The 26,366-nt window shown below is 41.7% G+C and overlaps 2 protein-coding genes across 16 annotated transcripts in view; one reads left to right on the forward strand and one right to left on the reverse strand.

Annotated features, from left to right (window-relative positions):
- Positions 1-820: 820 nt before the first annotated feature.
- On the forward strand, positions 821-6,767 carry Nme2 (NME/NM23 nucleoside diphosphate kinase 2). Its single transcript, XM_021643118.2, has 5 exons — positions 821-978; positions 1,183-1,312; positions 3,694-3,795; positions 4,968-5,080; positions 6,554-6,767. The coding sequence occupies exons 2-5, from the start codon at positions 1,187-1,189 to the stop codon at positions 6,669-6,671; spliced, it is 459 nt and encodes a 152-aa protein (XP_021498793.1). The 5' UTR covers positions 821-978; positions 1,183-1,186; the 3' UTR covers positions 6,672-6,767.
- Positions 6,768-9,514: 2,747 nt separating this feature from the next.
- The window catches only part of Mbtd1 (mbt domain containing 1), a 61,548-nt gene continuing 44,696 nt past the window's right edge, over positions 9,515-26,366 (reverse strand). For 11 of the 15 annotated variants that reach the window (XM_060386972.1, XM_060386970.1, XM_060386971.1 and 8 more), the window contains 6 exons: positions 25,384-25,531; positions 23,574-23,656; positions 22,658-22,892; positions 21,724-21,801; positions 20,560-20,802; positions 9,515-12,692 (listed from right to left, as the gene is read on the reverse strand). In XM_060386972.1, coding sequence (XP_060242955.1) covers positions 12,574-12,692; positions 20,560-20,802; positions 21,724-21,801; positions 22,658-22,892; positions 23,574-23,656; positions 25,384-25,531 — 906 coding nt within the window. In that variant the 3' untranslated portion in view covers positions 9,515-12,573. Of the gene's footprint in view, positions 12,693-16,599; positions 16,792-20,559; positions 20,803-21,723; positions 21,802-22,657; positions 22,893-23,573; positions 23,657-25,383; positions 25,532-26,366 lie in introns of all 15 variants that reach the window. The other 4 variants (XM_021643094.2, XM_021643091.2, XM_021643090.2 and 1 more) reach the window with 2 other exon arrangements.

The following is a 26,366-nucleotide window of genomic DNA, read 5'->3' on the forward strand; positions in this document are numbered from 1 at the left end:
ATGTGCCATCTGTTACACCTGGCTTTGCTTCTTTTATTTTGAGATAGTCTCATATACTAAATTGACCAGGCTGGCCTTGACTTCCCTCTTAAGTTGGGGCAGGCTGTTAATTTACAGGAAGTCTGAATTTTACCCGGGGAGTCTCAGGTGGAAATGGGTACACCCAGTAGGGCAATTGTGGGCAGCTATCCAGTCTCTGGGTGGGAACAGGGTGGCTGATGGAGGCTGGAAAGGTAGGTGAGGAGACAGACAGCAAGGAGCAGATCCTGGTGTCAAAAGGCATCTTAGGAATTTGAAAGTCATTCTGAGACAGGAACAGGTGGCCTTCTGAGGAGGGGCCTGAGGACTGACGTGGCTTCTAGGGAAGCTGTCAATTTTTGGCTGAGAAAGGCTAAAAGCTCAAGCAGAGGGGAAGGAACAGAGGTTGAATTTCAGAGGTTACCCTAAGGTAGGGAGAGTCCGGTTGTGCGTCAGTGCCCTAGGGAAAGGTGAATGCAGATGTCTCCTGGATTAAGAATTCAGGACTGGGCATAGGAGAAGAGGGAAGGAAGGGGGGATAAGGGAGGGAACGGGGGAGGGGGCTACAGCTGGGATACAAAGTGAATAAATAATAATAATAATAATTAATAAAAATAAAATAAAATAAAATAAAATCGAATCCAGGACCCGGTTCCGTGTTGGAGCCTGCAGCAGCAAAGCGCGGGCGGACCTGGGTGGGGAACAAATCACTTCCTGCCTCACGGCCTTCAGTAGCCTTGAAAGGAGAGGGCGTGTGCCGCGGGTCGCTGGGCGGGGACAGAGGCAACTGGCAGATCAGGCTGGCTGGGCGTCCCGGGTTGGGCAGCGGGTCCTCCGGGGTGTGGCGTCCCACGTCCCGCCCCGCCCGCCCTTCTCCCCTACCCCGCGCCGGCTGGTGGTCGCTCTCCAGTCTTTGCTCCGGTCGCTCGTCGCAGACCCCGGCCGACCCGTCGGATTTCGGTAAGGCTGGGCTGCACTCTCCACCCCAACATCACCCCCCGTCAGGCTCCCGCGGTCCCTTTCCTGGGCTCCCCGGGCGGGGCCGAAGCATCTGGAAAGCCACGTGTCCTCCGCAGCGGCAGCGGCGGTGGAGGGAGCCCACGTGGCTTCCTGGGCCGGCTTGAGTCGGCCAGGCCTCCTAGACTGCGCTTCTTGCTCCCCCAGGACCATGGCCAACCTCGAGCGAACCTTCATCGCCATCAAGCCGGACGGCGTGCAGCGCGGCCTGGTGGGCGAGATCATCAAGCGCTTCGAGCAGAAGGGGTTCCGCCTGGTGGCCATGAAGTTCCTGCGGGTAACGCAACCCTCGATCCCTACCCCTCTGCTGCTGGGTTGTGGGAGTTTTGTCCAGGTGTTCTTTTGGAGTCCGAGTCAGCCCTTTTGGCTGGTTTCGCTCCCAGGAGAATTCTTTTGACCTCCGCCCCTCACCAGGCGGTGGTGGCCCGCTGGCTCCCTTCCCAGGCCGGGGAGGACAGACGCCCTTGGGAAGGTTAAGCTTTGGTAACGTGACTGGTGCCGGTGCCTGGGCCTGGCTTCCCTTTGGTTTTGCGGGCTGGTTCTGTTCAGGTCCTGTCCACCTTGCAAACTCTGCTTGTGTTTCTCCGGGGTCGGCAGGAGTGGAGAGAGCATGGAACCCACACTGTGCAAGGGTGGGGTCTTGCAATCCTGTTGTGCTTTAGCAGAAACTTTGAGATCGGCGAGGTGTTAAGGCTGCGTCCCTCCTTGGACTAGGATAGTAGCTATTTCCCATGTTTTGTGGCCACCAGCCAAAGCTGAAGTTCATTTGGTATAGTGCCTATCATACATGAGGTCTTGAGTTGGATCCCAGCCCTTCAGATCTCAGTACTTGGAAGGTGGAGATAAGAGGATTGTGGATCAGACATTCGGGGTCACCACTGGTTACACCTGGAGGCCAGCCTTGGCTCATGAGACCCAGTCTAAAGAAAAATGAAGGTTATTTTAACGTTAAATTTCTACTGAAATTCAACAAAGGGCATCAGTTTTTGTTCTTGGCTGGAGAGAAGGCCCAGTTAAAAGCGCTTCACCCTTGCAGAGGATAGGTTCAATTCCCATCACTCAATGTGGCTCAGAACTCCAGTCTCAGGGGATCCCATACCCTCTTCCCGCCTCTGGGCGTGAGACACGCATAGGATGGATGCATAGACATACATGCTGGGCAAAACACCCATGCATGTAATAATTTAAAGACAACGAAAAACAGGAATGACTCACAGGCAGAGGCAGGCAGGTCTCTGAGTTTGAGGCTAGCCTGGTCTACACGGCAGTTTCCTGGCCAACCAGGGCTACACAGACCCTGTCTCAAGATGAAAACAAGAAAGGATGTTCTTGGGGTTGGAGAAAGGGCTCTGTAGTTAAGAGTACTTGTTGCTGAGGCCATGGGTTTGGCTCCCAACCATTTCTAATTTCAGTTGCAGGGGACCCATTCTTTTCTGGCCTTCTGGGCCCCGGGCACAAAATGCAGGCAAAACACTCATACACATCTGCTTTGTTGTTTTTGTTTTTCAAGACAGGGTTTCTCTGTGTAGCCCTGGCTGTCCTGAAACTCACTCTGTAGACCAGGCTGGCCCCCAACTCAGAGATCCGCCTGCCTCTGCCTCCCAAGCGCTGGGATTAAAGGAGTGTAAATCTTTTAAGTCATCTGGTCATCTGAAATGTTTAAAAGGCTCAGTTGACCAGGGGAACATGATGCTTTCTTAACTGGCACATCTAAATCTTGCCTCAAATCACTGACAATAAGGAGTCTTTTTTTTTTTTTTTTTGAGACAGGGTTTCTTTATATAGTCCTGGCTATCCTGGATCTCACTCTGTAGACCAGGCTGGCCTTGAACTCACAGAGATCGTCTGGCTGGGATTGAAGACATGTCCACTACCACCCGTGCCTGGCTGAGTCTTGAAGACAAGGTCTCTATCCCAGGCTGGCGTTGAGCTTGTGATTCCCCCTGCCTCTGTCTTCCAAGTGCGGGGATTTCAGGCATGAGCTATAATGCTCAGCTCACTGTGTAAACACTTTTTGTCTTTTGCATGATGTGTTTATGTGTGAGTGTTGGTCCTTCCATGTTGAGAGTGTGTTGCTCATTGCTACGTCCTCCAGGCTAGCTGGCCAGTGAGCTTCCAGGGCGTCCTTACCTCTCCTCTCTAAGTGGGGGGTCCTGAGGATTCACTGTGTACCTCTACTTGAGCCTCACATGCTTCTCCTCGGAGTCATTCTTTTAAAAACTGGTGCTGGAAGCTGTGCACACACCTGTAATCCTGGTACTCTGAGAGGCAGAGTCAGTGGATCTCTGTGAGTTCAAGGCCTGGTCTACAAAGTGAGTCCAGGACGGCCTGGAAAACCTGAAACCCTGTCTCAAAACAACAACAACAACAAAACTGGTTCTGGAGAGTGTACAGAAGGCCTTTCCCATGCTAGGCAAGCATTCTACTACTGAGCCACATTGTCAGCCCAAAGGGGCCTTTTTATGATCAGTATAGATTTTTTTTTCTGCCACAGTGGTGTTTCGTGCTATGGATCCTTCTGAATGTACTGAAATACCAAACCTGGAATTAAGAACCTGCCGTGTTGGAAAGCCCCCCTTCATCCCCAACCCTAGGGTGGGATACAGCCATATTTAAGCCTTTTTAGTCTGTTCTCTAATGAGATCCTCCGTCTGCCAGGCTTCTGAAGAACACCTGAAGCAGCACTACATTGACCTGAAAGACCGTCCTTTCTTCCCGGGGCTGGTGAAGTACATGAACTCAGGGCCTGTGGTGGCCATGGTGAGTGCTTGAGTGGGACCAAACGGGAATTACCCTGTCCCTTTTTTTTTCGAGACTGCCTGTCTCTGCAGTCTAGGTGGGCCTGGGACTCCTATCTGCTAACCTCTTTAGTACCAGGGCTGTAGACAGGCAGGAGTTAGTTAACTAGGTGTTTGGGGGTGGGGGAAGGAAAGGGAATCAGATTTTAGAACTCTGGGCTGGAGAGAGCGCAGCCGTTAAGAGCTCAGACTGCTCTTGACAGGGATGGGGAGTTAGGTTCCCAGCACCCACACAAGCTGGTTCACACCCCCATAGTTCCAGGAATCTGATGCCTCGGACCTCCACCAGCACGAGGACTCCCTTGTGCACGTGTACACACACAGAGTTCAGAGCTTAAGGCAAATCTCTGTAGGACGAGCCTACTTTCAAAGAAGCACTATTTCTGACAAGTACGTTTTTCCCTGTGCACGTACGTCTGTTCAAGATCCCCTGGAACTAGTGTTACAGACAGTTGTCCGCTGTCACGTGGGTGCTGGGAATCAAACTTGGGTCCTTTGGAAGAGCAGCTAGTGCCCTTACCCACTGAGCCAGCTCTCCAGCCCCCTAATAAGTATTTTTTTTTAAGACAGGGTTTCTCTTTGTGTAGCCCTAGCTGTCCATTGTAGACCAGGGTAGCTTTAAACTCCCCAAGTGCTGCTGACAAGTACTTTTGACCACAATGTTTCCCAGGCTTAGAAAAGTATTTCTAAGTATGTAATATGCGATGCAAAAATTCTCTGGCCCAGAACTACCAGGGCGTTATCTTCTGGGTGGCTTTGATGTTCCCGTGGGGATGGTTGGTGGAGAGCAAGGAAAAGGCACTGAAATTGCTGTAGAGTGCTTGCTGTTCCTAGACTAGTCCTTCCCTTCTCTTTCTTTTTACAATTAACTCTTGCCTTCCCAGGTAGGCCCTTAGGCCCTTCCCACTGATCCCTGATCTTTCTCCAGACTTTGACCTCTCTTCACTTTTTTTGTTTTGTGAGTAGTCTTCTCCTGTGTCCTACCTGTGAAATGAAGTTGAAACACAGGCTCTTGCTCTCTGCAGAGGTTATCTGACCACAATGCCATAAATTGATCTCACTGATGGATCAGTCATTAGGTATGTTTTGCCCTTAATGGCTCTTTCTCAAGTTCTTGCGTTTTCTCCTGTCAAGGTCTGGGAGGGGCTCAATGTGGTGAAAACTGGCCGAGTGATGCTGGGAGAGACCAATCCAGCTGATTCTAAGCCAGGCACCATTCGAGGGGATTTCTGCATTCAAGTTGGCAGGTAAGGGTTTGTGTGTATTTGTGTGTATACCACGTTTTGGGCATATCCCAAGGTTAGAAAACCTTATCTTAGTGTAAGGTGGAAATGTAAACACTCTCATAAATGATTGCTTAAAAATTGTAACTGAGACACGGTACAGATCTGCATGTGATGCTTCCTGTGGGAAACAAAGGGCTTTAATCTTAACCTCACCAAGTTCGGTGCTATATATATATATATATATATATATATGGATGTAACACCTAACCCTTTGATTCCCTCAGCCATAATTTGCACTCAAACTTTGTAGATTCGAGTGTTATAAACAGATTGTTGCTAAGAAGAGTGGATGGCATGGTTTGGCTTGCAAATCCACCATGCAAGTCAGGCACGGTGGCTCACCCTTTAATCCCAGCATTGGAGAGCCAGGGATATAGTAGTTCCCAGGCAGCCAGAGCTACATAGTTTGTCTTGAAAAACCAAAAAGCCCCGAAAATAACAAAAACTCCTAAGAGCTCTCTTAGGCAGTGGTGGTGCATGCCTTTAATCGCAGCACATCCTTGGCAAGGCAACTCAGTTAGCAGCTAGCCTGGGCTACTTAGAGAGTTATGGGACACCCAGGGCCACACGCAAAAAAACCTTGTCTCAAAAAAAGAACCTCCCACTTCTCCAACAAAATAACAGCAACCCAAACAAACAAAAAACCCAAAACAAAACCAGTTAAGGCTGTACATACTGTTGCCCAGCATTTGGGAAGTGGAGGCAGGAGGATCAGAAAGTTCTAGGTCAGTTTTAACAGCACAGGAAATTTAGGACTAGGCCTCCTCAACCCCCCCACCAAAAAAAAAAAAAAAAAAAAAAGAAAAGAGGCAGGACTGGCTCTTGTCTGGCTTTTGGAGGCTTGCCTACTTCTGTTTTCAGGAAACTGAGGAGATTTTTTTTTCAGTAGTACCAGTCTTGGGTCATAATTACTCTTGAAGAGAAAACTTGGAAGTATAAGGCTCTTTATTCAAGCGCCTTTAGTTGTGTGCTTTTTTGGCATGATTTTTAAAGGTTTTCGGAGTGTTTTGCCTCCAGGTATGATACATGCTGGGTCCACACAGGTCAGAAGGGGTTATCAGATGCTCTGGAACTTGAGTTATATACATACTATGAGCCCCCAGGTGGACCCACATCTGGGTTCTGTGCAAGAACAAGTGCTTTTAACTGCCGAGCAGTCCCGTTGTAGCTAGTGGTAAGCTCTATATTTTGTCATACTGAAGATTTCAGGGGAGGGCCTCATATAGTCCAGGCAAGCATTCTATATACATACATACATACACACACACACATACACATACACACACATTCAGTTCTTAGTCCCGTAATCGATTTTGACATACTTGGGGAATGTAATTATTCAGTGTCAGGGGAGAAGGTCTACATTGTCTGCCCCATGCTGTTAATTATTGAATAGAGTTTAAAACACCATAAGAAGTGAGCTTTCTTTCTTAGGAACATCATTCACGGCAGCGATTCGGTGGAAAGTGCTGAGAAAGAGATCCGTCTATGGTTTAAGCCTGAAGAACTGATTGACTACAAGCCTTGTGCCCACGATTGGGTGTATGAATAGAGGGGTCCTCAGCACTACTGGTGGGTCCCTGGACACAGCTCTTCATACAACTGAGTGGATCATCTTTTCTAAAACAATAAAGACTTTGGAACTGGGTGCAGTGTCCTGTGCTCATTTGCTAGAACCGTAAGAAGCGGTTTTGTTCCTAGGCTATGACATCATTTAACAGAGTAGTCCTATTTATTGTGAAGAGTCCTCTGCATCTTCACAGAAAGGATCAAGACACTTACAGCGAAGGTAGCAGGGTGGAGTTAAGAGTGTGATGCTGAGGAAAGAACCATCCCAAATTGTATTAGAGAAATGTGCATTTCTGAAAGATGGGGTGTGAAAACTTGTAACAGCGAAACAAAGTAGATGTATGTCTTCATTAGCAGAAAGTCTAAAGACAAAGGTAAAAGGATACATAGAAGGGTTAAAGAGGGAGCAGGTGATGTATTGCCAGCCCAAAGCTGTGTACCCCTGTATTCCCTCCCTCAAATTACATGCATAGGAGTGTTTTGCCTGCACATATGTGTGGGTCGGTCAGAGGCTGCCACATGGGTGCTGGGTACTGAAGCTGGGTCTTCTGCAAAAGCAGCGAGTGCATTCAATCACTGACCATCTCCTAACATGTTCCCCTGTATGTATGGGTGACCTCACAATGGGGATAACAGGTGGTTGAGCTGCCCACTTTGGGTCCCGGGAGCCAAACTTTTGGTCCTCTGGAAGAGCAGTATGTGTTCTTAACTGATGATGCTTCCTGGCATGAGAGATTTTTGTGTTTATCACCCATCAGCACGGGGTATTGAGTATACTTAGGAGGTCAGTAAGCAGTCCCACTTCTAGGGCTATTCTTTCTGGATTTGCACAACTCTATCACTTCTATTTCTCAGAGCCTGGCTTAGAACAAGCAGGTGCCTGCTGACAATCAGAACTGATAAAGCCTGGGCTTGGTGGCTCACATCTAGTCTCGTCACTAGGAGGCCGAGGCAGGAAGGTTGTGAGTTTGAGATCAACCTGGGACACCTGACACCTAGCTCAAAACAAGACAAGTTGGTGAAAACTATTACTCCCAGCTGAGACAATATTTAATGTATATGGGTACTCTGTTTGCATGTCCATTTGCACACTAGAAGAGGATCCCATTATATTGTGAACTGAATGTGGGTTCTGGAAATTGAACTCAGTACCACTGGAAGAACAGCCAGCACTCTTAACCACTGAGCCCCTAATATTCCTTTAAATGTGTACTGCTACACCGAATATTGACACTGATGTAACCAAAACATGATCTTGTCTCTGCCTGTCCATGTATACAGCTCCTAAACCCTACTAATTCCTCTAATGAAAAGCCCAAATGACTTTATAGCTGTACTACCCTGAATGTGCCTGATTTCGTCTGATCTTGGAAGCAGGATTAGGCCTGCTTAGTGGTTGGGAGACCAGGAATACCAGGTGCTGTAGGCTTAAAAAGCAAGGCTTGGTAGCCCAGCACTCCAGGAGGCAGAGGCAGGCAAATCTTTGAGGACAACCTGGTCTATAAAGGGAGTCCAGGACAGCCAAGGCTACACAGAGAAACACTGTCTTGAAAAAACAAAAACCAAACCCAAACAAACAAACCCCCAAAGGACAGAGTTTCAGTTTGGTGGCCATCCACATTATTCCTGCCTACTTGTTTTACTTTCTACGTGCATCTTTTGTGATGCTGGGGAAATCAAATCTACTTCCTCTCTACAGTCCCAGCGTCCTTATTTATCATGAGGCACATATAAGTTCCATCTTGCAGGAGAAGCCAAAAGTTTTGGAACTGGTTCTCTCCTTCCACCATGTGGGTCCTGGGCTCAGTGGCAGGTGCCTTTACTTGCAGAACCATCTCCACAGGAGACACCCTTTACTTTCTGTGCCTTTCCTTTTTTAAAGACAGGATCTCACTAAATTGCCCATCCTGGATTCTTGCAAGTTTTGAGAGGTTTAATGCTACCTTTCCAGTGCAGCTGTCATAATTAACCACCTCCCTCTTCATAAAAACTGATCTGAATTAGAAGATAATCGATGATGTCTACTGGAGTTTTACGTGGTGTGAGGAAACCACTCCACATATAAGTGTTCAAGTAGGGCTGAGGATATACATAGCTCTGGTAAAATACTTGCCTAGTGTGCCTGGGCCCCCGAGTTGGATCCCCAGCCCTTGACATAAACACAGTCACCCACTGAGCCTGGGCCCTAAAGCACAATGTTCTAGATAAAGTGACTCTATTTCTCCACAAATGCATGCACTTACCTTTGGCTCCTGCTCCGAGCTGTGGCCCTATTGCTGCCTACCCATGAACATCCACCAGTGTCCTCTGGTTCCCTGCTAGACAGTATAAGTTTCTTCTTACAGTGCCTACCCTTGCTTTACTTCACATCGTGTGTGACTACAGACCCTCATGCAGGGGTGGGAAGGTTCACCTGAGCACCCAGCCACACTCTACCACCTGCTGTATAACTAACTGTGTCTTGACTACACGTTGCCTCAGGGAGAGGTATTATATAGGGTAAGCCTGACTAATTCAATTCTTGGTCCCACAGTAAAGAATCAGCTCCTGAAAGCTGAAAAGTTATCCTTTGAATTACACACACACACACACACACACACACACACACACACACACACACACACGGGAGGGAAGGGGATAAATGAATGAGGGAAGGAAGGAAGGAAGGAAGGAAGGAAGGAAGGAAGGAAGGAAGGAGGGAGGGAGGGAGGGAAGGAGGGAAGGAAGGGGAATGCTGCTGAATCTGACAACCTGAGTACTACTCCAGAACCCAGATGAGGACCCTAATAAACAAAATAAATGTTGAAAAAACTGATAAAATAAAGCTTAACTTTAACATTTTATTTTGTGTAAAAAAGGGCAAATTTAGTGAATTATTTTCATCTTGTACACAAAGTTATAATTTTAATGCTTTTCACATCCATGCTGAAAATTTGCATTTTGGTAAAAATGAAAAGAACATAAATTTCTCTGAAGGAATTTTTCACGCCATTATATACATTCCATGAGAAAGCTTTAAACACTTCCTCAATAATCACAAGTTACCAGAAAATAAAAGATTAAATTTGTCCAGATATTGATCTATATATCAAACGCACACGGAAATGATGTAAAAACCTTATGTACTTTACTTTGGCCTCTGTCCTGGAAAGGTCTGCCCAGGGACAGATGCATTTTTTTTTTTTTTGTATAAATGACTGTGGCTTTATTTAAAATATGAAAATCAAAGGAAGATACCCAGTTTAATCACAGTATTTTAAAATCCCTCCCCAATATTAAAGGATCATTACCAAATATATAGCACCATAATACAAATATTGATGGGCGAGGGTATTCACATCACACAAAATTAATTAATAAAAACAAACAAACACTGAAAACCCGTGTTAGTATCCGCAAAATAAGAAGTTGATAACAGCTTTAGCTTTCCTCATACACAGCAAGGAAAAGGTTAAAAAGTTTAAACTACTAAAAGTTCCCAGGCTCCTAACAGAAAGCAAAACAAACCCAAGGTCAGCAGTACAGGTTGAACTGTGAAAGAGGACATGGCTACTGAGTTGTATGACGACAGCAATTATGGCTACAATGGAAGCCTCCTCTGGTTAACTTTCCATATTAGCAGCAGGAGGGAGGGTCTTAACAAAGACGAGGGCTTTGGGTTATGTTCAGACTCTAACAAGTCTTTAGCAACCCTTCACTGTTAGTGAACACAAACACTTTATAAACGTAGGTGGGAAAATTCTAAACACACCAAGCCTGGTTTTGGTGTAGAATTGGAAGCTTGTAAAACCTGGCTACGAATGAGCATTTCACAGAATTAACTCCCAGGACTGGCTGGCTTGAAGTCACATCCTTCCTGGGTTACAGTTAGTTCACCTTGGAGAGCTCCTACACCCAAGGTATGAGAGCACCCGGGAACAGGCTTCTTGTGCTGGTACCATGGAAGCACAGCCCTGGGCTTAATCCGCTGAGCCTGAGAATAAAGACTGCTATGACCTTTGCTTTGGACCTCTTCTAGGCTTTAAGCTTCTGGGAAGATCCTTCAAAGTCAAAGATTTGGGAAGTGTGAGGATGTCACATTTACAGTAGGTCCCTCTCAGCAATGTTGTTTAAGATAAATATCCAGTAATTTTACAGCTGAATTCACATATATTTCATGAGAATCAACTTGCATTGATGTGATCTGCATTTAGCCCCCAGAGTCAGTATTAAGAAATGGTGACATGCGAATCCGCACATTTTTTACACTAAAAAGGAACACACCTTACTTCCAGTAGCTACTACAAAACCTTATGTTATTAACCCTCTTGCATAGAATGAGGTAAACCTGTGCATATTACCAATGCTATTATTCCCAAAAGTAGAGCAATAGTTTAGAAAATAAATTGCTGGTTTTAAATGTTCTATGCATTTAAAAGTCAAACAAAAATCTTACCTAAAATGTCTCCTGGGGTTTTCCATTAGCATTTTTTTGTTTGTTTTAAAGCATTCCATAGGCTGAAGGGCTACAGAGGTTAATCATCTTGATTAATTTCTCATTAGCCCTGCCTATTTTCCAGAGGAAATGGGCAGTATTAACACTCTGAAGAGGCCAGGCTCAGACCCAGAAGCACTTCTAGAACAGATGCAATGAATTCCTGAGAGTTTATAGTTATGAACCCACTGGTAAATGCTAGAGCTCTCTTACTCAGTCACAACTCGGCAGATTAGAAAACGCAGAGAGCAAACCTTTCACCAATTTACCCTTTTATCCTATTTCTTAAAGAAAGCCTTATGAATTTTAAAATAGGGAATGTTTAAAATGGTCCAAATCAGTTACTGTTAAATAAATTCTGACTACAATTAAAGACAACTCATTATGTATATATATGGAATTTTAAGACAATTAAGTTTTCTTTCAAATCAGTTTCTAACAAATCCAGGACAGTTAAAAGTAAAGCTGGAATGATTCTGAAATCTACACTTATTTCCATTAATAATTTTTTCCTTTGATTTTTCTTGGTAATACAGAACAACATCTGTTTTCAGGTGTGGTTCTATCAAGTTGCTCTCTCACAGATAGAGGGAAATGGCAGAGGTCTGATAAGAATATCTCTTGTGGGATGTTCTTTAACAAGGAAAACAGAATAAACATAGGAAAACATTCATTTTCCCCAACCCCTTATATAGACTGAGATCCTGTGTATCTTGTCAATCATTCCAGTTTAACACTTTAGTGTTAGAAAATTTTAATCATTTTTACTTAAAGGAGAGCATATAAAAGTATCTGGAGTTCTCCTAGTTTCATATATAACTCCAAATAAATTTTAGCAAAATGAAAAAATTTCTGTACAAATATTTAAATGGGCTGCAATAAAATGTCAGCGAGCACAATTAATGACCCCTTCCGTGATCTACATGGTGATGAGCCCTCTGCGAGGGGTTCAGTTGCATATTTCCACAGCAAAGGAAGCTGGAGATGTGACTGGCCTAACTCTAAAATCCAAAAATCTCCCAACAGGTACCAAGAAGGTTCATTTGTAATGACAGTTCATTTGCATTTACAACTATATCCTTCTTAATCATTTCCTTCAATCCCACTACCTAAACTTTTATCTTACCAAAAAAGTTAGAATTTCAGTTCTTGTTAACAATGCACATAAATCCAAACTTGGAAAATATTACAAAATTCTTTCAAAAGCTTCAAATACAACACAAAAATCGTCCATCTTTATAAATTGAAAAATTGCCCCCCCACCAAAATAGTTTCCCCCCCACCTGAAAAATCTGGAACTGAACTTTTCTGTGTTTAGCAAAATGTCCCAGTAGAATAGCTCGCTGTGTAGCTGGATGACTACAAATCAGTCCTGTCAACAGCCCCTCCCACCCTTAGTTTCTGAGCCACCTCAAGGCTCTTGTTTGATGTAGACGGTGGCAGAGCCGTTGCTCTCTTGGTCAGATGCTCCTTGAAGGAAGCTATAATCCTCGCCATCCAGGAGCTCCTCTTTGAGCTGCGATGTGGTCACTGTATGGGACAGACAGAAATGCATGGTGTTACCACGTCTTCTGGAATGCCCTGGCTGTTCATCTTCATGTTCTATCAACTTTACAGCTAAGATGACATCATTTCTTCAATACCTATGCAGACGAAACCATGGCAGTCTAGGTGGAATTCAAAGGTAGACTGCTTGCCTACCATGCATGAGGTGATGGAGTTGACCCCTGCACTGCAAAACAGATATGACAATGATAACAAAGTCTGAAAATATTAACTTTTTTGGTGTGTGGTTTTAGGGCCTTGTATATGTTAGGCAAGTACTCTACCACTGGGCTACACCTCTCGATTTTAATTTTTAACGTATATTGCCAATTAAGGAATGTTTAAAAAAGGAACAATGCTGCACACTGGTCATTGCACAATAGATAATCTCCAATAGAATGTTCAAATAACAGTGTTCATTATTTCAACTAAAATAACTGGATTTTTTTTTTGGGATTAAATATTCACTTTTATGTCAATGCCTACAGAAATGAACATATTTCTTATATAGTTTGAGGTATAATACTCAACATTACAGAGCCTGCCTATTAGCCTGATATGGCCTTGAATTTGTGATCCTATCTATCTCTATACCCAGAGAACTGGACTGTGTCATATATACACATGTATCTCATATATATATATGTTTTCAGTACTTTCTATGGTTTGAGGTATCCAAGGTGGGGCTTTGGAACATACATTTGGATGAAGGGGGCCTGTGTATGGAATATAAAACTGCTTGTGCTCAAAACTATTTTCAATAGTCACTTTATTTCCTTCCTTCCCTCTGATTCTCACTCCTTGTACTGGAAACTGACCTTAGGGCCTTGAACATACTAGGCAAGTGGTCTACTCCTGAGCTATAACCTACCACCACCAGGCCCCCCTTTAAAGTCTAAGACAGGGTCTTTGCTAGGATGCCCAGACTGGCAAATCTGTGACCTTCTTCCTGCCTAGCCTCACAAGTGTTAAGATTACAGGAGTGTGACACTCATGCCAGCATTATTACTATTTTTTTTTTCATGGCGCTGGGGATTGAATTTAGTTTTGCATATGGTAGGCCAGCACTCAGTACTGGGCTACATTTAGTCTTTGTGTACTGATTTTAGTTATGAAGATTTCTTTAAAAATTAATGACTTCTCTCCCAGTCTAAGCATGTTAGTCCCAGCAGTCGGGAGACTGAATCAAGAGGTTCTTCAATTTGAGGCCATTATAGACTAATTATAGACTACATACTATATAGTAAGATTAATAAACAAATAGAAAACCCAGCCTTAGGCCTTTTTTTTTTTTTTTAAATCTATCTGTATTATTTTTGAGATGGGGTTTGTAGTTCTGCTGGTCTGGAACTTGTTATTTAGATAGACTAAGGTAGCCTTGAACTCACAAAGATCTAACTCCTGAATACTCAACCAAAAATTCTGACATCTTATTTACAAATTTTAATAAAGAGTCTTTTTGAGAGATGACAATTCATCTTACTTTGGTTCCTGTTTTGGCATTGATGGTGAAAAATTTAATAGCCCAAAGACAAAAAAAATGAATAGTAAGAGCAGAAGAAACAACCCACTGTTAAAAGGCAAAGCACATGCGACTGTATAGTTCTTCCTTTGCATAACAAACAATGTGTTCTAACAAACAGTGGCAAACATGCAAGAGCTACCCGTCAGCACCAACCAACATGCAGTTAAGTATTACAGACATTTCAGCACTATCACAAGGACAAACATGGAAACAAATCCCACATTTCATTAAAGGTGCAGTACCCACAATAAAAGGTTGAATGTCATCTTGGTCTACGATGATTAGATGGCTAAATGAATGGGAATTACCATGCTTCAAGATCAAAGATGTTTCACTCAAACAGATGTGTTTAATGTAAAAAACATAAGCTGAGGTTCTAAGGCACATCCTAAAGGTGTATGCGCATTTGTGCTAAAAACAAATATCCGGAGAAGAGTCATGTTAAAATATGGAAATGATGCACTTAAAAAAAAATCACTCATGATAAAGGTGAAACATTCACTCAGGTATGGAATGTTTTAATGCAAACTTTTGCTTTTCACAGAAACTAAAATAAAGCTTGTCTGGTATCATCCTTTCTTCCTAGCCTTTATTCTCAACTAATGATAGATGAATGCAATAGATCAAGTATCTCAATGTCACATTCTACATCAATGCACTTTCTAAGCTCTCTTTTAAAGGAATTGCTTTAGTGACACTAAGCATGAAAATTTCACAAGAGAAACAAATGGAAGTGACATCTTTGCAGGAAAGCCAATAATATAAATTCTCCAAACAGCCAATCCAACTGTGGCTCTCATGCGTGAAGGCAGTAGTGCAGTTCCCACAGTGTTTGAGTGGGCAGCTGATACCACAGCTCACACGACACACCCCAGAGCTCAGAAGACACAACAGCCATTAGAGGAGCGAGGAAGTCAAAAGCCATGAGGTAATTCCGTCTACCATCTCACAAGTCTAGTTTAGTTAATGTGAATCAGAACTTCCAACAAAACAAGACATATATTTCCAAAACTAGTCTGTTTAAAGAAAATTCCCTGAAAACCTAATATAAATTTAAAAGCAAGATATTCAAATTTAATCAGGTAACAATACTTTTTCATAAGTAGTTCGTACGAAACGAGAAATGTTAACAATGAATTGGAATGCTCTTGGTCCTTAGAGATTGATACATTAAAGGGGTAGCTAACTAACACTGTTGATCTTATTTGAGAGAGGGTTTCTCAGGAGGTTGCCGAGCACTCCCGATCTTCCTGCTGGTAGTTTTACCACACGCCTGACCACAGCAGATGAAATTTGGATTTGTAATGCTAAACTGCCTTTTATATAAAATGAAACATGGAAATTTCCCCTTGATGTATGGTTATCAGAATGATCATCGGAAAAATGGCCTGATGGGAAGCTCACGATGACGGCATACACAGCCAGAGCTGTGAAAACTAAGGAGCACGCCTTAAATGGAAGCTAAAATGATGTTAGGTACAAACATCTTGGTAAACAGAAAAGATGGGAACAACAAAGTACTAAGTTCCACTTAGGTGTTCAAACTACAAAGCCATTTAGGAAATGCTGATCACTAGAGCAAGCCAGCAGAAAAGCAACCCTTAAGGTGTGGCACAGTACCTGCTAATCAAACATGCATGCTGGCTTTGAAGCTACAAGATCGGGACGCTCATCTAAAGTAAGCTTTCTTCTTAGCAATTACAAGGGGCAAAACCTTGAGCAGTCTTCCTTGCCTGTTACCCTGGCCTAACCACCTAAATGCCAAGAAATGCCACCTTATCACCAAGCACACCAAAACATAGGATTATGAAAATAAATTTCAATTTAATTCAACACCACAATACATACGTAATGCGTTTTCAAATCTGTGATGAGATTCAGCTAAGATTATGGCAAATGTTACTATCAAAACCAAAATTACTTGAATTCAACACGTTTTCCACAAATGACCCATCATGGAATGGTCATGAACAAAGTCACTTTCAGGTCTGATTATCAGATGAGTTCTTTAGCATCTCTCTCTCTCCCTCAAGTCAAGTCACATGGACGGCTACAATGTAATACGTTCAACCATTCTAATCAAAGCATAAATATCAGAAATTGCCTCATAATTCCAAAAACTAAAACGACAGCTTTCCCAGATGTTTCATAACAACGATGAAACTCCTTTCCTGATGACTTATCTTAGTGCAATGGCTGCCCAGAATCAGTGAAAATGAATATTCTTAGTTAAAAATAAAAAAAGAAAAAAGAAAAAAAGGAAAACTCTGATGAGTCTGCACCTGTCAGCCAGCCATGCTTTGTCTCCCCCACCCTGCCCAGCACCTGCCCCTCTGTAGTACCTGTGGTGCTGCTGTGACTAGTTACCTGTTTTGAGGCTGGGCCTGAACTCTCGGCTAGTGCTGGGAGGTGGGAAGGCCTCCGGGGCTGTCTGTGCTGGCAGGGTTCGATATGGAGGAGGAGTCAACTCTTCGTCCCCAGAGAAGCTCCTCCGCACCCCACCTGTCATGGGCAGGCTCGACAAACTGACAGGCTTCTTCCCAACTGGCATCTTCCTTTCTAAACATCAAGTCAGACTGAAGTAAGCTTTGACTTAAGTGTGTGGTACGAAAAGTGAATTGTATTACTAAGGATACTGACTTGCATAGGACACTGCAAAGAACAGACTGTGCAAGGCTTAACTTCTGCAAGTGTGTGTGCATGTATACACAATCAAATGCATGTGTGGAAGCCTAGCATATGAACATGCTGGCGGCAGGTGGAGGAAAGGTTGCTTCTAGTCTCCCAGGCCTGATAATCCTGGTCTTGACTCAGGTTTAAAACAAATGAGGCAAAATAAACGAGAGTAGTGTGGAGAACTGCTGGGTTAATTTCCTTCAAAAAAGTCAGCTTGCGTATCAGGTGCAAAGCCAATGGAAGAAAGAGAAGGTATTTATATATTTTCTTGTAGTAGGGCTGGGAACCAGCAGGCTCTCATGCACACTAGGCCAAGTGATCTCTCACCAATCCCAAGAGAACGTCTCTGAGCAGACTTTCAAGGCAGCATTTCTCTAACCATATAAGCCTAATCATGGCCCTTCAAAAATCAAACAAATTAGCTCACATGTCTTAATCAGCTGGCACAATTTTATTGTTACATAGTGTGCTCCCCTAAGCTTTTGTGAGCAGTGCATTCAGACAGCATCTGTAATTATGACATAGAAAAGGACTTCTAAAACTCAAAGTTTATTACGTATTGCTTACAAAGCTCTTCATCTCATGTGACAGGGTCTTGGGTACCTCACGCTGCTTCTGAATTTACTATGTAGACAAGGCTGGACTTAAAATTCCTAATCATTCCATCCCCATCTCCCAAGTGTTGCAATCACGTGAATGCTACCATGCTCAGGTTTTGTAGTTAATTTGTTTTTAAGACAAGGTCTCATGTAGACCAGCTTGCCTTCAAACTCACTAGTTAGCTGAGAATGACCTTGAGGTTCTGATCTTTACCTCCTATGTGCTAGAATTAAAGGCACATACCACTTTTTACAATTTTATAAGTATACATTAACATGCCAGGACTCTCAAAATGCTTTTTACCAAACTAAAATAGGCTTTGAATTTTGCAATCACTAAACCAAAGACACAGTGTAATATGGGTGCAAATTGAAAGATACCCACATATCTTTACAAATGTACTTGTTTGTTTTCCTCCTAAATATACCTGACCTAGTAACCTAAGCTTCAGATAATCAGAATGAAATGAACAGATCTAAGTCAACAGTATACCCATAAAATGAATCATCTGAAAGCTAAGTGGTTTCACACCCAGCTCTCGATTGCCAGGCCAATGTCATGAGCAGTGACTACATATGTAACACATTTACAAGTAAAATACTAGGCAAAAGCACCAAGTCCTACATACTGTAGCTCCTAAAGCAGTGAAACTAGAAGCTGCTCCAGAGTAACTATGGTTTTTGAAAAACAGTTCTTTGAGGCTGAACACCTGTAAGATCCTCCTGGTCAAACAGTACTTTTCTTTTCCAAGGCTAGTTAACAACTATCCCTAAATAGCCCAACCATGGCACAGACTTGGCTCATTGCCCACCATGCTATACATTGAAACCAAACAACTCCCCTCTTGGTGGACAATAAGGACTACCGTAACCACTTCAGTACAGAAGAAACTGCAGAGCTAGAACACAACAATCTACCAGCAAAGTTAAAGACAAACACCAGGTTTTGAAGCTCATCTAGTATGGACAAAAGTCTGCCTGCAATGAATGATTTTTAAGATTTTTACTTTATGTGTTTTATGTGTGTGTTCCTGTGTTTCAGTATGCACATGCATGCAGGTATCTCCAGAGGCAAAAGTCTTTTGAATCTCCTGGAGCTATTGTTATGGGCAGATTTGAACCACCCAATGTGGGTGTTGGATTCCAACTTCGGTGCTCTTTCAGAGCAGCAAGTACTCTCTTCAGCTCCCAGACAACTTAGATTTTTAAATCCCAAGTTCTTTCATGTTTTGGCAACAGGTTTTGTGGGAAGGATTTCTTTGTGTATCTGTCTGTATTTGTGTTCATGAAGATATATGTGTGTGTATGGCCAGAGGTCCACTTTCATACACTTCTGGAAGTTGCCAATTAGGTTAGGCAGGCTGGCCAGAGAACCACAGGCTCCTTCTATCTCTTTCTTCTAGCACTGAGATTACAAGCATGTACCATCATTGCTTCACAACACGTAGTAAGTAAGTACTTTGCCCACTGAACTGGCTTTCTAGCACCATTCTGCGTCCTTCATCCACTCTTTTGAGACAGGCTCTCACTCTGTAATTCAGGCTGGCCTTGAATTTGCAGCAATCCTCCTGTCTCTGCACCGAGTTTTGGAATTAAAGGCTAGATCCACCACACTTAGCCTTGTGGGAAGATTTGTAATAAATATTTGCATAATGGGAAAAAAAAAGAGGGAGCAGACCTTAATGCAAAACTACTGCATTTCTGTTTCTTCAATTCCAACATTTAAAAAGCACTTTCCCAAGATTTTGGCAATAAAACCATACTCAATTGATGATATATTTATTGTCTTTACTTGGTACATTTACTGTAAACATTTATATTTTGCTTCAAAAAACACCTCAAAGTTTGCAGAGTGCTATATAGTAAACGCCAAAACATGTATTTTCTGAAACGGAAAAATTCTCAATTCCAAAACAAAAACATATCTGGTCCCAGGCTTTCTAGTATGGACCCATGGATTTGTATTTCTTTTCCTTTCTATGTCCAAATAATTTCAGGGTACTAGAGATGACGTCACAGTGTTAAGATAAAAACGTCAGGGTTAAGTTACATGTTCCATCTATAGCTAAAGTTAATCTCTAGCTAATTCAGAAATCTGGCAATGTTAAAGAGCACTAAAATTTGGCTATTATCCTTACTTCTTTAATTCATTTATTTATTCTCCTATTCCTAGCCCAGGAATTCAAAGATCCAAACATTTAGGCCAGAAACAAACCCTGCAAGGGTTACAAGGCAAGTGAATTGTGCATATAATTCTCATTAGTAAAAAAGAAAATCAGATTTTATGTGTCTAAATGTGTATCTCAGTAAATGTATGTGTGTAGGTGATTTCTGAGCCAGAGAAGTTCCTCTCATTCCCTGGAGCTGGAGTTACAGGCATGTGTGAACTGCCTGGTGTAGGTCTGGGAATTAAACCTGATCAAGGGCAGCAAGTGCTCCTAATGGCTTAGCCTCCTCTTCTGTTTTTAATGACAGTCTTATAGCCCAAAGTTGGCCTGAAACTTGTGGCAATCCTTCTGCCTTAGCTTCCTGAGTGCTGAGATGACAAGTGTGAGCCACTATGCCCAGCCTAATAAAAATGATTTTTCATAAACTACTGGGAGGAAATATAGATGTATGTGTGCATAAGATTAATATCAATCTTATATTAAATAATAATAATATATATACACACACACGCACACAAAACACGTATCTTTGTGTGTGTATATCTCTCCTCACCCCACTTAAGATAGTGTCTCATGTAGCCCAGGTAAGCCTTGAACTTGCTATGGAACTGAGAATGACCTTGAACTCCTGATCTTCTCCTCTTTACTTATTGAATGCTGGAATTACAGCCATGTATCTCCATGCCTGGCTAAAAGCCAATGTCTCTCTTCAATGTCTTAAAAACTTCTGAAATCTTACTCAAATTCTTGTTCAACACAAAATGACAAGGCAGTTTAAATAGGCCTGTTAAATTCTCTTTACAGAAAGATGAATGCAACAGTTAATTTAGGGACACGAAAGGCATGTGCAAATTCTTGAGTGTGTGCAAACCAGAAAACCTTACTATGACTGTGAATGGTCTTGCAGTGCCCTCTAATCTCTTGTAGGTGATCAGCTGTACTGCCAAACTCCTGATGGGCAAAGAAATTCTGGGTCTGTGGGAGATTTTGCCCACAGAGGAAGGGCAAGGAGCAAGCCTGCTTTGTGGTAATGCCATGCAGGTTATCACTAGCTGAGGCTAGATAGGGTTTTATGCTGGGAGGAAACTTGTTTTTCAAAGCACCAGCACAGTAATTAGGTTCTTTACCTAAAAAAAAAAAAAAAAAATTGCAAATAACTGTAATCAGGAAGAACTTAAAGAGAATACTTGGTTAATCCTTAGGTACACTTTACCATAAAAAGTACCTTAAAAATTCTTTTATCTTAGAATAAAATATTCTACAAGTTTCATGAATAGAAAAACCCGTGGCTTTCTATGGTGGTGAAAAAGATATTATTGTGGCTAATAATGAAACCATAATTTATGTTAGAGGAAACATTAAAAAGTTGACTTTGTTGTTAAATATCAACTCATGGTATGTGCTTGTGATACACACACGTATGTGGGAGTATGTTTTTCATCTATCATTTTCCACCTTACTGGGTTTGAGATAGGGTTTTACTGTGTAGATCTGGCTGTCCTGGAACTTGCTCTGTAGACCAGGCTGGCCTCAGACTTAAAGAGATGGCCTGGTTCTGCCTTCTGAGTGCGGGAACCAAAGGTATGCACCACCACATCAGGCCTCCACCTTTGCATTTTACCTACTGAGCTATCCTTATCCCTTCCTAAACATTGTGGATTTATTAGGATTATCATTCTAGATAGAGCTGTACTTGTAGGAGTGACAGTTACTGTAAGCATCAAATATTGCTTTTTTGCTTCATTAATAAAATCTTTAAAAAAGGGATTAACTTTGAGTAGGTTTATAATTATTTCAAGAACCATTCTAAGGCTCTATTCTTTGTGTGTTTAAAGCATACAGATAAAGAATATCTGATTTTTTCTCCTGTTAGTTAAAAATGTTTCTTAGTATCAAAAAAGTTTGCCTTTTATGTTATACTGCACCTTTAAGCATAATACATAATGAACAAGCATCAGTTCTCACAGGGATATAATTGTCTGTGCAAGACTATTGTGACCTCAATTGCTTAACAATTAGGAAAAATATGCAAACACACAGTGACCCACTTTTCTTATGTCCTTTGTATTGCTGAGACTTAGCTTTTTTCTTCTGTTTTGATGAAGCTGACTGGCTTTCTCTTGACGCTGAAAAATAAAAGGGAAAATTGGTAATAGAGAATGGCTTACAATTCTAGACACTGATTGGATGATTTATCTTTATGAAAATTATCATCCTTTCAGAAGCACACACTGCTTTTAAAAGGTGTATTTCTTTTTTTCTTTTTTGGTTTTTCCAGACAGGGTTTCCCTGTGTAACAGAGCCCTAGCTGTCTTGGTAGCACATGCCTTTATTGTCTCAAAAACAAAAAACAAAAAACAAAAAAACCCACAAATACCAAAAGCATACAAACCAAAAAACCCAAAAACCAAACACAAAACTCCCCAAAACCACGCATGTCACTATTAGGTAGAATCTACTATTTAATTATTGTAAATAATGCTATTTACAATAGCATTTATGAATGCTGCGTTTTTGTTTTTTAAAAATGATTTCTTTCTATGTGCATTGGTGTTTTGCCTGCAAGTATGTCTGTGTGAGGGTGTGTCAGATCCCCTGGAATTAGAATTACAGTTGTGAGCTGCCATGTGGGTGCTGGGAAATGAAGCAGGGTCCTCTGGAAGAGCTGCCAGTGCTCTTAACTGCTGAGCCATCTCTCCAGCCCCAAATAATGCATTTTTAGCCTATAATGTTCAATTCAACAACAGTGTAGTTTAATTTGTGACTTCTGGTTATTATATAACTGATATGTAGTTCACATTGCCATCATGGCATACATGGTCTAATTCTATGATATTGTTGAGTCTTATTATCTTTACCTGGCAACTCATCAACGTTGATAGATTCTTATCCTGTGACCTTACAAGATGATTTACACAAGCCAGCCCTCTGGAGAATTAGCTGTTTTTTAATAAAAGGAAATGTTTCTGAATAGTAACTTACACTGTGATGCTGGAGGCTGTAGTTGATATCCAGTTAACTGACACCACCCTACAGGATAGAGGTCAGGGGACTCACAGTCTACCCACTGATCATACTCTTCTTCCCATCCATCAAAATGTATTCTCAAGAGACGATGAATAATTCGAGTAACTGTGGCTACACATATTAAGCGTGGCTCCATGAGATCTACAGCTTCTAATTTCATTCCTACACGGAATCCGTGATTTGGAACATCCTGACAGAGAAAGAAAGTATAAACACTGGTGCTCTGAAGGACAGCAAATGAAACATCTAAAATAATTTTCCAAAGCTCACAACAGTTCTTTCATATTGTAACAGGGAAGCATTTAAGAACTAGTCAAGAACAATATTCATTTCCATTTCTTCCCTGGTAAAAGATCAAATAATTTAGGGCTGACAAAATGGCTCAGTGTGTAGAGGTATAAGCCTGATGACCTGAATTGATTTCAGAATCCATGTAAAGGTGGAAAGAGAGACCAAAAATTTGTTCTTTGGGGATAGAGAGATGGCTCAGAGGATAAGAGCACTGGCTATTCTTCCAAAGGTCCTGAGTTCAATTCCCAGCAACCACATGGTGGCTCACCATAGTGAGACCTGGTGCCGTTTTCTGGCATGCTGGCACACATGGAGGAGAACACTGTACAGAAATAAATCATAGAAAAAAAAAATTGTCCTTTGATTTCCAAACAGGTTTGGCACAAAGTTCTCCCTTATACTAATTGGAAAAAAAAAAAAAAAAAAAGGACAAAGTTTATGAACTTGCTTTTTTCCATACTGAAAATACTTGCACTGTTTTTGTTAATTTTCATTAAGAAAATGTAATGTAAAGCACAGAACTTTTGCTCAAGAATAATTTCCACTCTTAGGTCATGATCATACTACCATTCAAATTTACCTTATTAAATAGTTTTACTGGTGCTGCAATGGAGCCGGTTTCCCTGAGGTAGTCAAACCATTTAAAAGGAAGTTTTGTGTAACCTGAAAAAATACAACTAGTTTAGGTAACGGTACATTTAAAATTAGCATAATCTTAAAATGTAGGTGACTCAGTACATGAAATCTGAGATTTCAGGATACAATAATTTCTTTTAATTCTGTTAAAAAATACATTTTTATTTTTGGGATTGGGGTCCCAAACATCTCAGGCTAGCCTCAAACAAGTTATGTAGTAGCAGGTAACCTTATTCTCCTTGACCCTTCTGTCTCCACCGCCAATTAAGGGACTGAAGGAGTTCTGCTTGGTGATATCAAGAACTTCTAATGCATGAATATACTGGTTCCATATCATGATGACGTTCCCCTCTACAGATACACGTGTATGCTTCCTTATCCTAATGTAGAAGTGATGATTTTTTTTATTACAAGGATAGACTTCTGCCTTTGATTGCTTCTTATTTATTTTTGGTGGTCCTGGGGCTCTAATCCAGGACCTCAGCTAGGCATGGTGCTCCACCACCAAAAGCTACCACCCCTTCCTGCAATACCAGGCTTTACGGCAGTTTAACACTGAATACTTTGAATTTTTTTCTTCCTTGAAGAAAAACTAAACTGGCTGAAAAAACACTCTCAATAAATCTTTGTTTTGCTTTAACCCCATCTTAGAGGAAAAACACAAGGCAAAGAAAGGTACTGAAATTAGAAAGTCACTGGTTAAACCATGAGAGCTGCTAAAGACAGATCTTCTTTTAAAAAGTGGATAGCTGGGCGTGACTGTGCACCTTTAATCCCAGCACTATGAAGGGAGAGGCAGGAGAATGACTTTGGCCCATATACCAAGTTTTAGACCAGCTAAGAATACAGAAACTATGTTTCAACAAAACAAATAAAAACAAAATGCTTGTGATAATCTAAAGAGAGGAGGCCTCCTTTTCCTTGAAGACTACGTATCCATTTAACGAGTACTTAAAATAATTATTAAAATTATTAAATACTGAAAATACTAAAACTGCTCATGTGAGAGCTGGAGAGAGGTCTTATCAGGTAAGACCAGTGGCTACTTTTCCAGAAGAATAGGGTTCACTTCCCAGTACGTGCAGCTCATGACTGTCTGCAACCAGAGTTCCAGGGGATCTGATGCCTTCTTCTTGCCTTCTGAGGCACCAGGCACATGACCCATAAGGGGTACAGACAAAATGCCCATACCAAGAATAAAAGGACAACAACAACAAAAAACCAAATCAAAAAAACCCAAAACAAACAAACAACCCCCCCCACCAACAAACCAAACGAACAAAAGCCATTTTTAAAAGCTTATATGTACAGGATCATATTCAGAGCACTATGTTAGAGGGTCTATAAAATATGGACACACATTGTAACATGAACAGATTTAGGCAAAACTTTCATGGTCATTTATTAAAATAAGCTAGAATATAAAAATTGTGTTTTTACTTGAATAATGTATTAACCTTGAGACAGAATCTTGTTGTGTAGCCCAGGCTGGCCTATACTCATTATACAGAACAGGCAGGTTTCCAACTTGTGGGCGATCCTTCTACCTTTGCTCCCAAGTGCTGGGATTTCAGGCATTTCAGGCATGTACCAGAAAGGCCAAGCTCCATAATATCCAAAGCTCTTGAGTATTTCAGTCTGTGTATACATACCCACACATATTGTGTATAAATACACAAATAACATTAGGGCTGTGTTAAATGTAAACAGATAACATAGCAACAAAGCAAGGCTAAAAACTAAGGATGGAGTACCTCTGGGTGGAGTCAGTTCTATCATGTTAATTTCACAGAAACCCACAGGGAAAATAGAAGGAGAGGTTGCATGATAACAGAACCAGTCAGATCCATCTGCTGCTTCTGAGCCATCAATCCCAATCATCAGGAATCCATCCGCCAGCACCTTTGAAATCAAAAGAATCCCAAGTACTTAAACATGTACTTTACTACTCCTACAAAATAAAATTTTAAGTAAGATTTATTTCTGTATTTTACATATATGAGTATTCTATCTGCATGCACACCTGCATGCCAGAAGAGAGCATCAGATCCCAGTATAGATGGTTGTGAGCTACCATGTGGGTGTTGGAAAATGAACTCAGGACCTCTAGAAGAGCAGACAGGGCTCTTAACCACTGAGCCATCTCTCCAGCCCCACAAAAAATATTCTAAATCACATTCTGAAAGAAAGGGAAATCTATTACATAAAGATACTTTAAAAATAAAAAATACTTTCTCACTGAATGTTAAATAAAAAGATAAAATAACAAAAAACTGATGTAGACTGTTAATGTGTACCACAAACAAACACAAAACCATACAGAAATGACTTCAGAAAATCAAGTTTACACAGAGATGACTTCAGATGCTTGAAAAACCCAATGTCTTTTGCCAATAACTGACTGAAATGATGGTTTAGCCATGTAGTGCCCAGTGCGTGAAATGCTTGGCTGCTAAGTCTAATAACCAGAATTCAGGACCCACACGGTGGAGAGATCCAACTTCAAGTTGCCCTTTGATTTCTACACATCAAACACAAAAATTAAATGTAAAAAATAACCATCTAGTGTTAAGTCTCAGATTCTTAGTTTTAACACGGTAATGCTTTCCTTTTCTTCAGACTTTTTGTATAGAAGACTCCTGCTAAATCTCCACTTTCTTCAAGCTTCAACTTGCCCTCTTTTCTCATGCTTGTCTAAGACACTGAGGCTGCTTAGGCCCAACAAAGTGTCCTCTTA

Source organism: Meriones unguiculatus, chromosome 7 (genome assembly GCF_030254825.1).
Source record: "Meriones unguiculatus strain TT.TT164.6M chromosome 7, Bangor_MerUng_6.1, whole genome shotgun sequence".
NCBI lineage: Eukaryota > Metazoa > Chordata > Mammalia > Rodentia > Muridae > Meriones > Meriones unguiculatus.

Coding starts and splice junctions, on each gene's coding strand:
- Nme2 (XM_021643118.2), top strand. CDS start 1,187: ATGGCCAACCTCGAGCGAACCTTCATCGCCATCAAGCCGGACGGCGTG. Junction 1,313..3,693: donor TGGCCATGAAGTTCCTGCGG/GTAACGCAACCC, acceptor TCCGTCTGCCAG/GCTTCTGAAGAACACCTGAA. Junction 5,081..6,553: donor TTCTGCATTCAAGTTGGCAG/GTAAGGGTTTGT, acceptor TTTCTTTCTTAG/GAACATCATTCACGGCAGCG.